This window comes from Cyrtonyx montezumae, unplaced genomic scaffold, assembly GCF_038088225.1.
Source record: "Cyrtonyx montezumae isolate F1298 unplaced genomic scaffold, pur_monq_1.0 scaffold_8, whole genome shotgun sequence".
In the NCBI taxonomy this organism is placed as follows: domain Eukaryota; kingdom Metazoa; phylum Chordata; class Aves; order Galliformes; family Odontophoridae; genus Cyrtonyx; species Cyrtonyx montezumae.
This window is the reverse complement of record NW_027072089.1, coordinates 6,342,966-6,359,592: the sequence shown is the minus strand read 5'-3', so window position 1 is coordinate 6,359,592 and position 16,627 is coordinate 6,342,966. Positions and strand designations below refer to the sequence as shown.

Here is a 16,627-nt window from a genome sequence, read left to right as displayed (position 1 = left end):
TCCCTTGTTCAATGATATTTTCACTTTTTCCTTTAAAACTGCTCACTGATTAAACAAAACTCATGTTAATGCAGATAGATACACTCAGGTTCACACAGTCCTTTCCCAGCATTTGTGACACCTATGAAGAAATGTAACAGTAGCTCCAAAATGATCCAGCTGCCAGATGCAGAGATTCTGTATCAAAATGACCAAATAAATAAATACCTGATTTTCAGACAGCATGCACCCTAAGCATTTCGGTCTTAGACCAATTACTCTTTTCTATGATATCAACATAAAGCAGAAACAGATTTAATTAACTAACTGGTGATTCTGAATACCTGGAATAGCTTCATGGGCCGTCAAAACCACACTTATTATAGGATTTTTAGCTCCCGGAACCTGTTCAGTCTCCTTAGTTGATGGAATTTTCTCTGTTTTTTGTACTCTGGGCCTCTTTGGAGTTTTTTCTCGCTCATCTTCCTTCCTGTCAAGGTCAACGTCAGAATCATTACCTAAAGAGCAAACATCAAAGAAAATATATATATATAACTACATACAAAAGAAAAGCAGGTAATAGTTATGAACACCGCAGAAAAGTTAGAAGAAAATGAATGCTGCTGTAGAAAAAACTGCATATTATTAAAACAAGGTGTGCTGCTTAAATCCCTAAAGGGAAATGCTTTCTCCTATCGTTAATAAAAACAATGTGATAGTTATACAAATAAAGACAGTAGAAAAAAACTAACAATAAAAATTAGACTCTCAGAAACACTTCTGTTTCTAAATTATCTTAATAGTATTGTGGATTTTTGTGGAAATTCTACAAACTTGGAACAATTTCTTATGATTTAATCGTTAAAGAATGAAATATTTTTCTCCTTGAAGTCATGTTTTAATGACTTTAGGATTATTTATCCTTGTACTTGATTCAATATCCATGGTATTTAATGCGAAATGTTCCTACAGTCTCTTTGGATTAGGCTTTGTATACCAGTTACTACAATGAATCAATAGACAAACATGCTTTTCTTTTTCAGTGTTGAACATTGAGGTTCAAAACAGTTTATTTGGTTCAGTTCAACTCCTGAGTTGTAACCTTTCCTTTTGAAGGCCTGCACTTTTAAATCATCCCCTATCTTTTGCTATTCAGAATGTCTTCATATTGTTAAACTGGATAACTTTTGGACCTGCTACCTAGAAAGCAACAATATCCACAAAAAAGTCCTCTGAAATAGTATACAAAACTGAGCTGATCACTTTCCTTGAAGTTCTTTCTCCTTAAAGTTGATGGAAAATTCCTTACTGAAATTTGTTTTTAAAAGTGCTCATAAATGAAGAATTAGAACTTAAAACAGAACGTTTCAAGTTTATACTCAAAACATTTTTTGTATTAGATGAAATGGTTAGAAATACAGGCTAGAAAAACTCATGGCAAATCAGGGCATTATACAAATATTCCAAAGGTAACGAGTAAGAAAAGCTCAAAACTGGCTGAAGCAAAAGAAATTGTAAATGAACCCAGTGAATTTCAGAAGTCTTGTTGTTTTTTTCTAAAGCAACTGTGACAACCTCCAGAGCATTCAGTGTACAATTCATAAAAGGCTGTAGCTGCTGTGCTGAGATGAGGAAACAATATATAAAAATAAAGCAGTAACAGCAAAAGCTGTAGTATGTTGAGTTGTTTATAGTATCTAAATAGCAAAAGCACAGGCACAATTTGCTACATGGAAGATGAGCTTCAGCTTAGACTACAAGGCCCCACCTTTCCATAATACAGGATAGCTTTCTATCTCAGTAATTCAGATATGTTCCTTGCAAAATATATTTTATTGTTCCCACTAGAGATTAGAGAGTCAAAATCAGTGTTTTACCTTTCATGACTGGGACAATTCACCTGCTATTATTCTTATTGCATTAAAAAAGTCTCCACCAATGATTCTGAGATGATTCAGGAACAAATGAAATACACGCAACTAAGCAAAGCTTCTCCAAGCCCTAAGAGTCTTTGCTTGCTCATAAACAGATTTATTTAGATAAACTGCCTCACTCTGCATCTCCCTTGCTAAGCAGTCAGCTCAGTACTTGGACAGCTGGCACTTTGACTCAGCAGACTAACAGACTGACCTTCCTTATCTCGTGACAGGCATTCTAAATTCAGGCTGTGTTTGTGCAAGAAATACAGTGCAGGGCCTGAATCTTCTAGCACACTTTAAGGAACTGTCATGCCTGTGCTGATGAGGAAAACTGCCAACTCCAAATGAACCAATGGTTTCAAAGTTCTGTTGAGCCAGGCTGTTCATCTGTCCTTTGCTTCTATTTAAGTCTTTAACTGAGAGTACTGCTCTCTGCTTTCATAATTGGACAACATTTCACAGGCACAGCTACACGTCCCTAATTGGCGTGTTTTTAAACTTCTCTTCATTCAAATCATTATTTTTCTCCCTATAACGTACTGATATTTCACAGCAAGAGGGTAGACTAGCCAGCCTAAATGAATACATGCAACTGTTTCTCTTGCATAGACTGGCACACTACTTGGAAAGAGAATTCATACAAATGGGAACCCAGTTGTTGTCAAAGAAGTTTTAAACCAAGGCTAAGTGTCATTTTTAAGAATTCTGAAGGCTCTAAATTCACTATGACTCTTAAAAATGTCTAAAAGAACATCTAGACTGTTGCAATAATATCTGATGAACCAACAGAAGTTAACTTTAACAGGTCAGAAGCACTTACAAAATCTGTTATACTGCTCCAGAAGTAACATTCAGATGAAGGATAACTTCTTAAGTTGCCTGAGCATGCTTACTTTTTAACTTAAAAAGTTGTACTTTTTTACTTAAATTGCTTTAGATCATGAACTTGAACTCTTGCAAGCTTCTCTGTATTGACACAGGCACTTGTTTAATCAAAATTAAAAACCCTTTTAGTTAGCACAAAGTGATTTACTCCACAGAAGAGGTGGGCTGTCCACTGCTGCAATCTTATCTTCCTCCCAAAACCCATTTCCCAGACATCAAACATCTTATAACTCCCAGAGATTCACATGCAGCAGAGTGGGAAAAGGAGGCTGGTTAAATTAATTACACATTCTCTTGTTTTCCCAAAACAAGTGAGTACAGAGGCAGCTGCTGGGGAACTGATTCAGTCCAGCAAATCCCCAAACCCATCCCATCACAGTGCAGGAGCTCTAGCATCTCCTTTCTTTTCATCTATTCAGGAACACTTTTCAACTCATCCAGCTCTGTCTTGGGACAAAAAGAACGGGTGGCATCTCCTGCCAACCCATTAGCAAGAAACTTCAATTTGGTTTAACCAAACAAAAACAGAAATAAGTGTTTACATAGTTCTGCTTAAATCACAGTAACTTTCTAAGGCAGATAAAACCTCTATTAAATAATTTTTACTGAGCACTTATAAGCAAGAGCTCTCTGAGGAACCTGATCCAGCTGCAGATATCATTCATTGCTGGGGAGGCTGGACGATGTGACCTTTAAAGATCCCTTCCAACTGAAGCAATTCCATGAGTCTAAGGTGAAGGCAATCCTTATGCATCAAAGGAGTATATTAGCTGCACATAGGATTTCAGCAACCAGTAAGGCTCAATGATTCCTGCAGAACAGGAAGGACCATGTCAATGAGAAACCAATCTCTAACAAATCCATGTGGGTTGCTAATCACAGAAGCAAAGAACAGCAGAATTCAATTACATCTATCCATTATTTCTCAGACCAACAGATATTGTTGTTTCAATAGTTTTACAGTTGTTTATCCATTGCAATTTTAAACCTGCAATATGGTTAAATGTTTCATTACTTCCTGTAGGGATCTATAAAAAAGAGCAACATATTTTATTATTTGGAAAACTTTCCTGAGAGTGTAACTTCAGCTCAATACACTTACTATGTTCCTCTCAGTAAAGAATATCACCCAGAATATCAATATATAGCATATCAGCATTTAAGTTTAGTATATTTTAGCACTAGCTAAAACACTAGTGTGTGGACAGTATTATTTTGGTCATATATCACAAGCTCAGCACATTATGAGTTGCTATGAAGAAAACTAACTCCATCCCAGCCAAATCCAGTACAAAGTGAGAACGTATTTTATTATTAATCAGATATCCATACACTGATAAACTCTGCAAGAAATGAAAAACATGATAGATGAAAATAGTAGGAAAAAAAAACAAACAGAAGAAGCGGAGGAACAGAAGCAATTTTAAGTTGGAAAGGCAAAAGCTAAACTGTGGACAAAAAGGGTGGTTGAAAAACCCATATGCATTAGACAAAAAAAACAGAAGAGCTTGCTGTCAAAGGTCTCTACTATTTTGGCCATGTATTCTAACTACTCTGACAGAAATAAGAAAGGGTATTGTAACTGAAAGTTTCAAACAGCCTCAACAAAATTCCCCATCCAGCTCTATGAACAGCAATAGAGAAGTGTCATTTAGTCAGAAGTTTCAGTACTGCATTTCTCACACACACTAAAGTGTATGACTTCAAGAAGTTTGTCTCATTGATAGTTTACTCTAGAAAATGTTGGCATCAACCATGTCCACTCAAGTAACTGTAATGTTTCTTGAATATTATACACAAAATAAATGTATTTGTGTTACTGCCTAAATCAAAGATGTTCTTGAACATCACTGTATTTCCACACCTTCATCTCAAAACAGGGACAGCAGAGCTGCTGGAAAGAATGATATAACTGACCAGATGCATAATCAATTTCCGTATCATCTATTCTGTTATGTAAGGCTCCTAGTAGAAAAGGATATTCTGAAAGCAAACAAAGGTTTCTAAATTGCGAACATGAACCTCAGGGAAGAAGTTAACACAGGATTATTGACCATTAAGCAGAATTATACAGTAAAATGGCACCCGACAGAAAGAGCAGGATCAGGTTTAAAAACACCCAAAAAATAGCACCATTTCACAGATGGTGCAATAGTGCACTCAAACTCATTAACGCAGAACATACCGATAAGCAGAAAACTGGACAGCTTTGTCGCTCTCTTAGATAAACTAATGAGTTTAGAAGCTTTCACTGACACGAGTGAATAAGTTCATAAGCTCTTGTCAACATCTTCAACAACTTTGAATCTTGGCATATTCGTACAGGTATGAACAGGTCCCCATGAAATTACATGAAGAGATAAAAAGGCATTTATCTTTACATTATTTCTTTGTCTTTTAAACTTTTTTGTTCATTTTTCAGCCTCAAAACTTTCTTTGTAATGAACACTGAATCCAATAATAATATTCCAAAAGCTACGAGTTTAGAGAACATACTTTCTGAGCTGATAAAACAGTAAAGCTATGATAAATAACCCTAGGTATTGATATTGTTTTTGTCCACTCATCAAAAAGCTTTGAGCTACTCAGCATAATCACATTTTCTCTAAGGGTAATAACAACATGTGTGGTGCTACTTTTATCTACACATTCAAAAATGGGAAAGTTATTCCAACACAGTTCATACAGCAAAGTCAGAGGTGAAAAGCTCCCCCGTGATGGGACAGTTAACAGCAGACAGACAAAGACAGAACTGCCCAGGTGTAATCCAAAAGATCATTCCTTCAAGTTAACAAATGGTGCTCAATACCTTCATAGTTTGCCATAAAAGTATGAAACTTTGTGCTGGAGGCATTATATCTGCACCAGTCACCAGCAGCTAAAAGCCCTCATTATTTGCTGCTCACGAGATACGTTTTTCCTTGACTGGTTTGCTTTTGCCAGAAAGTAAATAAAAAGTGTTCCATTAACATAACATTGAGGACATTTTCTTTTTTACAGGAGAAGACTGAGCAATTAACTTTGAAAAACCTGCCAATGTGTTTTGTAGCAAAACAGATCCAGATACGATTTAGTAGCTCTAATGACCTAACAGATCAAGAGCAGTTAATTTTTAGCTGATACTCTTTTGTTTTAAAAGGGCATTTAGAAAAGGCAACACTGACAAAATGATTCAAATGCTAACACTGTACCTAGCACATACAAACAGGAAAAGGAACAGACACTTGCATTCTCAGAGATGAGACTTCCAGAGTGAATGTTTCTACATGTATCGTAAAAATCCTACCAGTGATGAGAAAAAAAGAAACAAAACAATCAGGTAGGAGTTCCTAAGTTCATAAGGTTGGAAAGGACCTATAAGATCATCTAGTCCAACCATCCTCCTATCACTATCTCTACCCAACTACTAAATTAAATCCTTTAGCACCTCATCTAAACGCTTCTTGAACAGAAGCGTTTCTGTGCTCCATCAACATATTCCTAATCCATTTTAATTAAATTAGTCATAGCTACAGAAGTTAAACTACACAACTCACTGGAAGCAAAATGTGATCACAGTAACTGTGTATTATAATGAATGAGTGGACATGAAACAGTAACAGAAAGTGGGGGAAAAGAAAAACAATGGCACATATTGTCTGTAAGTAGGATCAACAAAGGAATATGCAATGCATGTTAAGCAATGCAGCTAAAGAAAAAATTTCAAAGTTGAACTATTCAGTGGATAAATAATTGTTTGGATGGTCACAGCCACAAGGTTGTTGTCAATGGATCTATGTCCAGGTGGAGACCAGTCACAAGTGCTGTCACTCTGCAATTCACCTTGAGCCTGGTTCTCTTAATATCTTTATCAACAACGTAGACACTGGGAAGGGATGCCATCTAGAGGGACCTTGAAAAACTCAAAATGTGAGCTCTCAAGAATTGAACAAGGTTTAACAAGGCCAAATGCAAGGTGCTGCACTGTGAAGGGAAGAAAATAGAAAATTGCAGGCAGAAAATTAGAAATGCTAAAGCCCAGCTTGAAATTAGGCTGGCTACTGCTGTAAAGGAGAACAGAAAACCCTTTTACAAATATATTAACAGCAGGAGAAAAACTAAGGAAAATTTCCCTCCTTTACTCAACGAGGCAGGCAATATAACCACAGATGATAAGGAAAAGGCTGAGGTTCTCAATGCCTTCTTCACATCTGTCTTTAATAGACAGGACAGTTATCCACATGGTACTTGCCCTGACCTGGAAGTCTGGGACGGGGTGCATAATGCACCCCCTGTGATTCAAGCAGAGACGGTCAGAGATCTTCTCCTCCATCTGAACTGCCACAAGTCCATGGGGCCAGATGGGATCCACCCAAGGGTGCTGAGGGAGCTGGCAGAGGTGATTGCCGAGCCACTTTCTGCCATCTATCAGTATTCCTGGTTATCTGGAGAGGTCCCACAAGATTGGAGGCTTGCCGATGTGACTCCCATCTTCAAGAAAGGCCGTAAGGAAGACCCGGGGAACTACAGGCCTGTCAGCCTGACCTCGGTATCAGGGAAAGTTATGGAACAGATGATCTTGAGGGAGATCACACGACACGTGCATGGCAATAAAGGGATCAGACCCAGCCAGCACGGGTTCACCAGGGGCAGGTCGTGCTTGTCCAACCTCATCTCCTTCTATGACTGGGTGACCAGACAGGTAGATGAGGGAAAGGCTGTTGATGTAGTCTACCTGGACTTCAGCAAGGCCTTTGACACGGTCTCCCACAGTATTCTCCTAAGGAAACTGGCAGCCCGTGGTGTGGACAGGTTCACTCTTCTCTGGGTGGAGAACTGGCTGGAGGGCCGTGCCCAGAGGGTAGTGGTTAATGGAGTTAAGTCCAGCTGGCGTCCTGTAACGAGTGGTGTCCCCCAAGGGTCAGTTTTGGGGCCCATCTTGTTTAATATCTTTATTGATGACCTAGACGAGGGAACTGAGTGTACGCTCAATAAGTTTGCAGATGACACAAAGCTGGGAGGATGTGTCAAACTGCCTGAGGGTAGGGAGGCCCTTCAGAGGGATTTGGATAGGCTGAACAGCTGGGCTGAGCAAAATGGGATGAGGTTCAATAAGACCAAGTGCCGGGTCCTGCACTTTGGCCACAATAACCCCATGCAATGCTATAGGCTTGGGGCAGAATGGCTTGAAGAATGTAGAGAGGAAAAGGACCTGGGGGTGTTGGTTGATGCTCGGCTCAACATGAGCCGGCAGTGTGCCCAGGTGGCTAAGAAGGCCAACAGCATCCTGGCCTGTATTAGAAATAGTGTAGCCAGCAGGAGCAGGGAGGTGATCATCCCCCTGTACTCAGCTCTGGTACGGCCGCACCTTGAGTACTGTGTTCAGTTTTGGGCCCCTCACTACAAGAAGGACATTGAGGCCCTGGAGCGTGTTCAGAGAAGGGCAACAAAACTGGTGAGGGGTCTGGAGCACAAGTCTTATGAGGAGCGGCTGAGGGAGCTGGGATTGTTCAGTCTGGAGAAGAGGAGGCTCAGAGGAGACCTTACTGCACTCTACCACTTCCTGAAGGGGGGTTGTGGTGAGGAGGGGGTAGGCCTCTTCTCCCTGATAAGTAATGACAGGACGAGAGGGAATGGCCACAAGTTGCGCCGGGGAAGATTTAGATTAGACCTGAGGAAGCATTTCTTTTCTGAAAGAGTGGTCAGGCACTGGAATGGCCTGCCTAGGGAGGTGGTTGAGGCACCATCCCTAGCGCTGTTCAAGAAGCGTTTAGATGAGGTGCTAAGGGACTTAATTTAGTAGTTGGGTAGAGATAGTGATAGGAGGATGGTTGGACTAGATGATCTTATAGGTCCTTTCCAACCTTATGAACTTATGAACTTATGAAGGGAGCAATCCCACATATGAGTACAGGCTGAGAGAACTTACTTGAAATAGCCCTGAGGAAAAGGACCCGAAGATCCTGATGGACAAAAAGCTCTACATGAGAAAGCAGTGTGTTCTTGCAGCCTGCAAGGCCAACTGTATCAAAAGAGGACTGCATCAAAAGAGGAGTGGCCAGCAAGGGAAGGGAAGTGACTGTCCCCCTCTACTCTGCACTTACAAGGTCCCATCTGGAGTAACACATTCAGTAAGGTCCCCAGCTAGGGGACAGCTTAAAATAAGCTGTTGAAGCAGGTCCAGAATTGAGCCACAGAGATTATCAGAGGGCTGGAGCACCTCTCCCATGAAGAAAGGTTGAAGACGTTGAGCTTGTTTAGCTTGGAGAAGAGAAGATTGAGGAGATCTCACTGTGGCCTTCTTCATCTATGCATGACACCTGTGTGGCTATGTCACTTAGCACTAGAAAACTGTAATCCTCCATGCAAAAAAGTTTCTTATGCAAAAGAAACATTTTAGTAAGTCTAAGAATACTAATGTAGCCTTTAGATATTTTTGAAAATAGAAAAAAAAAAGAAATATCCTGTCTAAGTTTATTCTCAGTTTTGTTCCAACATGAATTTTTGCATCACAAGAAACAGTTCATTCTCTTCAATTCAAAATCAGCATGAAAGACTATGAGTTAACAATCAGGTTATGAGAAGGAAAAACACTGGCTCACAACGTGCTCTGTATCTTTTTATTGGATACTGTCTTACCTCCATCTCCTTCTTCTTCTCCCTCATTTAAAACAATAATGCAGATATGTTTCGTCAGCTGACGTGTGTTAGAGAACTTCCGATTGCATTTCTTACATTCCAAGCTGCCTGGGGAGATTTCAGCCAATTCTGGTCCTTCTTCTGTCCCAGGCTGAGCTTCTTCATTTGTAACCGAGTTATTTTCTGCAACATCTTCATCTACACTTAACTTCTTAGTAGACCCTTTTGGCCTGCCTCTTTTTTTTTTCACTGCAAGAAGCTCTAGGGAAAGCAAATAAAGAAAGAAAGGATTCAAGAGTTAAGAGTTAAAAACAAGCAATAATGCAATTTTCACAGGGTTATTCTAGAAACTGGCTAACATCCACCAGATCTTTGAAATTAAATGCAGGTTCAGAGCCTCTACCCCTAAAGCTTAAAAAAACAGGTTAGTTTCACACAAATTTTAAGCAATGACAACTGTTGGCATTTCTGCTAGCCACAGAACAATAAAATGTTATTGAGACTGACAGATATCAGAGTTGTACAATTTTACAGAAATCGCACTGCAAGCATTCTTTCAGATTAATAATAATTTTTATCAGCCTGAAGATTTTAAAAGAGTTGCTCTACTGTGCTCTGACAGTCCCATAAAAAAAAAATCTCATTGCAATTTAAATCACTCCCAAAGAAATTGTTTGCTTGAGATGCATTCAGAGAAAAGCACTTAATCTTTTAAAACCATAACTTATTTTTTCTTTTAATAATGCAAGTCAATTACATTTTAATTCAATGTCAGGCTGGATGGAGCTTGGAGCACCCTGATCTAGTGGAAGACATCCTTGGCCACGGCACAGGAGACAGAACTCGATGGTCTTTAAGACCCTTTGCAACTCCAACCATTCCGTGAGCCTAAAACTCCCATGATTCTTTATTATTAGCACTTCCCAGTGCTCCTATCTCTTGCTTTGGACCACCCTGATCACTCATCTCTAGTTACTTCAAAAGCACTTCTGCTATCAGATGCTCACTGACATAAACACCCCAAAGTGATGGAACCATTTAGATCTGCATGAAACTTCTGATTAATGAAAGCTGATATAAAGAGAGGAGGCATTTTTCAGATAATGCCCAGGTACTTTTTGGAAATTTCATCCTAGCTACCAGTTACTCTGGTGTAATTGTTTATACAATTTAAGGAGTTACTCGTTATCTTTCTTGTTAATCACTGGCATTTTTTGTCCTTTATGCTGTACTATTTGAGGAATTATCAGATTGTTACTGCATGTATTTTAATTACTTTGTATCTGCTCTTCTACAAGAAGCTCAGTTCACCAAAAGCAAGGCACACTAGTTTTATTAAGCATATATTTGATGCTGAGCAGGCATCTGGTGAAATATCAGATCTATTTCTGCACAGTTCTCTGAATGAAAAACTAGTGTGCATCTACAAGTGTTTGCCTGATGGTACATGGAGAAACAGGAGGGAGTCAAGATTCCTCCAGACTTTCAGCATTTGTTTTATCAAATACTAGACACCTACAATCTTTTATATTGAATGAACATAGAATATACTCTTCAGAATGCATTTCAGATCATATAAGGCATGAATACTTACAATGCTTTTATTCCAGAAACTTTCACCAAATCCATGAAGATTAAGAATCACCTAAAGCTTTTTATCAAATATTCATAAGCCAATAGCTTATTTTCTTTCCAGTGAGTTTAGACTGACAATATAAAAATCCCCCCAAATCAAAAATGACTAATAGCTAAAAAACATAACGATTTTCAAGTAGATATGCCAAAAGCTCCTGCTAAATTGGTTGACTTAAAACATATGGAAAAATAAATGACCTCAAGGAATCTAAAGGACAGATGATGCAAGAGAACAGGAGGTGGTAGCAGCATCATTTCTAAATCTGTTCTTAATTTCCTTTGAGTGCTCCAGATAAACAAAAACCCACACACAGAGACCACAGTTTTGAGATAATCGTGTAACTGGTATCAAGTGATCAAGAAAGCATTCTGCCTTCTTTCAGTGGTGTCTGAGTACCCATCTACTACAATATGTTGTAAGAAAATTAAAAGCTCCATTATAAATGAAAAACCCCACGTTTCTCAAATCACTTTTTATAACTACTCATGAGCAGCACTCTGAATCTCTGTGCGACTGCACACCAGAAAGTGTCAATTACCACCAAATAGAAACAGGTGATTTCAGTACTCTCCAAACTTCTCTTTGCTACCACTCATGTTACTTTAACATCCGTCAACCACAGAAAACAGTATTTGGTGCCTTGAGCTCAAGAAATTTGCAATTTGAAAAACCAACAACACTACAATATCAACCTGCAACAAGGTCGAGTTGCCCATGTGTCAGGCACAATGAGGAATACACATACTGCTTAAGTTTCAGTAATTAAATCCCAGGGTTTGAGGAGGGAATATAACCTCTGGGTATAATATTCTTTTTTTTTTTTTTTTTGGCAAAGCAAATTTCACCAGATTACTCAAAAAGAAATGAAAATGGGTAAAAGAGGTTCACCCCTTGCTGTCTGTTTTAAAGTAAATGAAAAAGAGAACAGCATTCTCACACTACAAGAAATGGAAAAAAAAAATCCCATGTACAAGCAGAAATGTGAGACCTGCTCCTTTAGAAGTTTGGTGGTAGATCCCTTTCTGTGGACTACAAAATTGCAGTTTCTAGTGGAGTGGCAACCAACATAAAGAATATGTAAACATACACCTGTCTCTAAATGAGCTTACCAATTGCCAATACAACAGCCAATGGTTATCAGACACTATAAAGGCCTGGAGCTAAGAGCTAGGCACAAACATACACTGGAACAGGATGACTTGTGGACAACTGATACATCACCAAAACTTGCTCTTGTTCTTTCCCCTTTCCATAACTAAACACGCCTCAAGCTGCTTTAAATTAACAATGCCAAAATTCAATTTTTAATGATGCACATGACCATAAGTTCCAGCTGTTTCTCCATCCAGCTTGCCAGCAGCTATCCGTTCACACTGCGTTGTGCAGTTCAAAGCACCACCTAAGATGAACTAGCCATAATAACTGAACACTACACTGTCATTGACCTGTTCTTAAACAAGCAAGCCATTGAGAATGGTCACACCTCGCTAAAAGAATGTATTAAAGCACTTATTTCAAGAATGCCTAGTGGAAAACTTAAGAAAGATTTTATAAGTGAGATCTTATTCCATGATTGACTTCCTCTTGTTTCCAGGTATTTTTACACCCACCACAGAAATCAGTCCTAATGTTAACTTGTGTTGGATGTGCAATGGCAATATTCTGAGAGAACATTCTGTGCTATGCTATATAATTATACTCAGTGGCACTAAAAGAAGATATTTTGGAAACTGGACATGGAAATAAACTATGTATATCTACTTCTACGCTGTTCTTCCACAGTAATTATTCACATAAGCTTCCCAAAATCAGTCCATTTAATGATTGGCTAGCTCAGAAACACTCAGAACATGAGCAGCACAGAACAATCCCATTTACTTACTTGGGATCCATGCTGTTCCTCAAACCATTACCAATCTGATTAAATATAAGTTAAAAGGTAAAGAGTTTTGACAGGCATTTTGAAGGAGATTAATATCCTTTCTGGAAAGTTATGAACAGAAATCCTACAGAAAAGTCATGTATGAGTGATTACTGTAAAGCAGTAAATACCTGTCATTACCCAAACAAAGATGCTAATGCTCCAGAGCAGAACAAATTGTGACCTATCCATAATCTTCACCACAGCAACATTTGCCTGGGCCCCTGATTCCACAACTCTAACATCATCTGATCAGAGCAGTTAGGACAAATCAAGTGTAAATATATCATGATCTAATTAAGGGAAAAGTGGTGTGACTAAGTAAAATTCAGCAGACCGTATTACCAATAAATTAACATCAGAGTAATAAACTTGTATTACTAGCATTCTTCTTTTTCACAGTACTTATAAAATCACTGATTAATATTCAGGCAGAACAGAGCTCCATTAGCAACTCCAGATTCAGTCACCTATACCAATTCCAAAGTAAATATATTTTTTACCTATACTTGGAAGGGAAACTGTCTTCAAAGGACAAAAATATGTTCATCTATCAGGCAACTGAAGGGGAATTGTTCCACACTGTCATTCATAAGTCACTTCTCCTTTTAGTGACAATATTGAATCACTAAAGATTACAGAAGGGTCCACTGAGAAAAAAATAAAGCATATTAAAACCTTCACATGCAGCAGATTTCATAACAGAAGGGGAAATTTCCCAACTCCTCCATTCTGCTGGGAAGCTTCCTGATATTTAAACAGAACACAGAATAGGACTTAGAATAGGACTTCAGACTACACCACTCTCTTGTCCAATCAATTTGTGCAACGAAAAAGATTATTTATTTATACTACAGAAATATTTTAGTATTTTTTCTACGTGAGTAATTCACCTAGACATTCATACTAAAAGCAGATGCCAAAGAATTAGACCAAATAATCTGAAAAAGGCATCAGCACATGATCACATCAGATGATGCAAGGTATTCACCAAGAACAATGAAAATGGTGACTTGATACATGAATGTTTTATTTCACATAATTTACAACAATTTAATTTCAGGCATTGTGTGGTATGATAATCTGCTGCAACCTTTTCTTCATCAGCCACCTGAGGAGGTAACAGTTATATGAAACCCTATGTGACCAGTTATTAGAAATAACATACATGAAGTCAAAGAAACTACTGTATTACTGCTGGTAAGCAAAGGAAGAAACACCACACACATATGTTAATGACAAAAATATTCATTCAAGTGTGATATTAGAGTGGGTTGGTGTTTTTTGTTTATAATCAGCAATCATAATTTTTAAGGACTTGGGAAATCTTGGTAGTTGTATTAAAATGAGAAGTTTGCCAATAACATGAATCCATTGTTCAATAAGGGTGTAAAACATATAAAGTCTGAATTATTTTGAGCCCATGGCTAATATTACAAGGGATTGAAATTATAATCAGTTCAAAATAGCGACTGATGTAACTTCTTTCATTGCAGAGTAGCATCAAACCCTTCCTACAAGGTTATCTTCTTTTGTTTACTAGTACTACTGTAAAAGTACAATAATGAATTATGAATCACGCCATTGCCTTCTTAGGACAAACTATTAATATTATCTGAAATTCCAAAGGCAGTAAGTTTTGTAACTCAAAGCAATTTGCCCCATTCCCCTCCCCAGCCCATGCTGCTCTGGTTGCTTGACAAAGAAAACTGAATTATCTAGCACCTACACTCTTTCCACTGCTGTTAGAGCCTCAAATCAAAGCTTTAGGAAGCAGACTTTGCTGTACTTGACATTTAAAATTAATGGAGCACTGTAGTCATCCCCTGTCACACGCTGTGTTTATCTCTGTCCATCCTCTGATCTAATCTGCACTAAATGAAATTCACGTTGGCAGCATGCAGTGACCACTGTAGAAACAAGCTACGTAAATTGTTCTAAGCACAATGAAGAACCACCGCACCACAGGTTTCATTAGAAGAAAAACTAAATGACTGTTTGAAAACTACATTTTACCCAACTTATCAAAGTACCTTCTCCATTTCTGTTTACGTCTGTCGGTGCTGTTAGAGGCTGGAGTGGAATGATGATGTCATCCACATTAGACCCTTCTTCTGTGTGCTTCGCAGAGAAGTGAGACAACAGTTCTGACTGATTTGGTGAAAATAAGTTACAAAGCTTACACATGAAGATGGAACTGATCCCTGAAAAATAAGTTCAAAAAAAGAAGTTAATAATTTGATCATTCATTCCTGTTACCAGTAATTACAGAGATCTTGGTTCTGTTAACACTCCTATCAAACTAGAGGAAATGAATGTTACACCATTAAATGAAGGCACTCATAATAAATCAGAAAATGAATTTAAGAAATGGTTCAACTTCTACCCAGACTCTTGCAGGCCAAAAAGCTTCTCCTGACTGAAATCTAAGAAACATGCTCAATCCCTGCAGGCGATCAAAGCCAGGTTGGATGGGCTCCTGAGCAACCCAATGTGGTGGGTGGCAACCCTGCTCACAGCAGGGTGCTGGAGCTAGATGATCTTTGAGGGCCCTTTCAACTGAACCCATTCTGTGATTCTAAAAGGAAACAGGATAGATGAATACATTTTTTCCACTTTCAGCCTTAAATAAAGCTGCAATTTCACATTTTTTCAAATACCTGATGAAGAGAAAATTGTTTAAGAGATGACACCATTGCCCAGATTTGATGTGTAACTACAATACATACATTGGTACAAGCCCAGAACATACTTCACAAAGTAGCTCTGCAATACAAAGAAGCTCAGTTCCATGTCTAACTAAAGGTGATGGACCTCACTCATCTTTTCTACACGTATGTAACCTTACAACTTACCTCACCTAGGCACAAATCTAATTCTCTAATCACCTGAATAAGTGCTGGAAACACTGTTGGTTATAAAGAACTAAATACCAGATGCAAATATTCCTTTATTTTTTAACAAACATTTCTATAGTAAAGACACTTGACACTAAATGAACGTTTTGTTGCATCATTTTTTTTCCTTTACTCGTTGAGCTTTTTACCAATGAGCACACATCAGGGATTGTTATCTTCAGATGTGGCTCTGCAACTGATAAAAGAGCAGGGAGGAAGTGCAGAACGTTTCCCAGCGCTCTACACCATAAAATCTTACATCAAATCACAGCAATGCAAGCACAGTGTCTTCCTTCCTCCTTCTTCCCATTCACTTCAAAGCTACACAAACACATTTTCTTTTTTTATTTCAAATCTGGAAAAACATCAGACCTCATCTTATGCTATCCATCTACATGGGGAAAAACAAGGAGGAAAAATTAAAGAGGGAAAAAAATGTTACACTCAAAGCAAAACACCACTTTGCAACCAGGGACATTAATGACACCAACAGAAATATCAAGATTTCAGATACTCTGACATACAAGCTCTATGCAAAATTCCTTGTAATTCTCCAAAATGTCACCACACTAAACACATTTGAAGCAGCAATAGACTCACTGAAATGTATACTGGTCAAAATGAAATTTTATAGATTAGACAAAGTTTCTTTTTTTATTTATTTAATTAACAGGCAGTAGAAGTTTGATGTGAACACAAAGACATTCAACAGTAAACAACAATAAAGGAGAATTACAGTCAAGCTAATAATTCAGAAAACTCCAGCTAAAAA

General features: G+C 38.2%; 1 protein-coding gene across 2 annotated transcripts in view; it reads right to left on the bottom strand.

Moving 5' to 3' along the window:
- Nucleotides 1–16,627, bottom strand: part of ZFAT (zinc finger and AT-hook domain containing) — a 79,828-nt gene that overhangs the window by 52,753 nt on the left and 10,448 nt on the right. For both annotated transcript variants that reach the window (XM_065752564.1, XM_065752565.1), the window contains exons 2-4: nucleotides 14,992–15,162; nucleotides 9,402–9,662; nucleotides 324–497 (exon numbers count right to left, since the gene is read on the bottom strand). In XM_065752564.1, coding sequence (XP_065608636.1) covers nucleotides 324–497; nucleotides 9,402–9,662; nucleotides 14,992–15,162 — 606 coding nt within the window. The remainder of the gene's footprint in view (nucleotides 1–323; nucleotides 498–9,401; nucleotides 9,663–14,991; nucleotides 15,163–16,627) is intronic.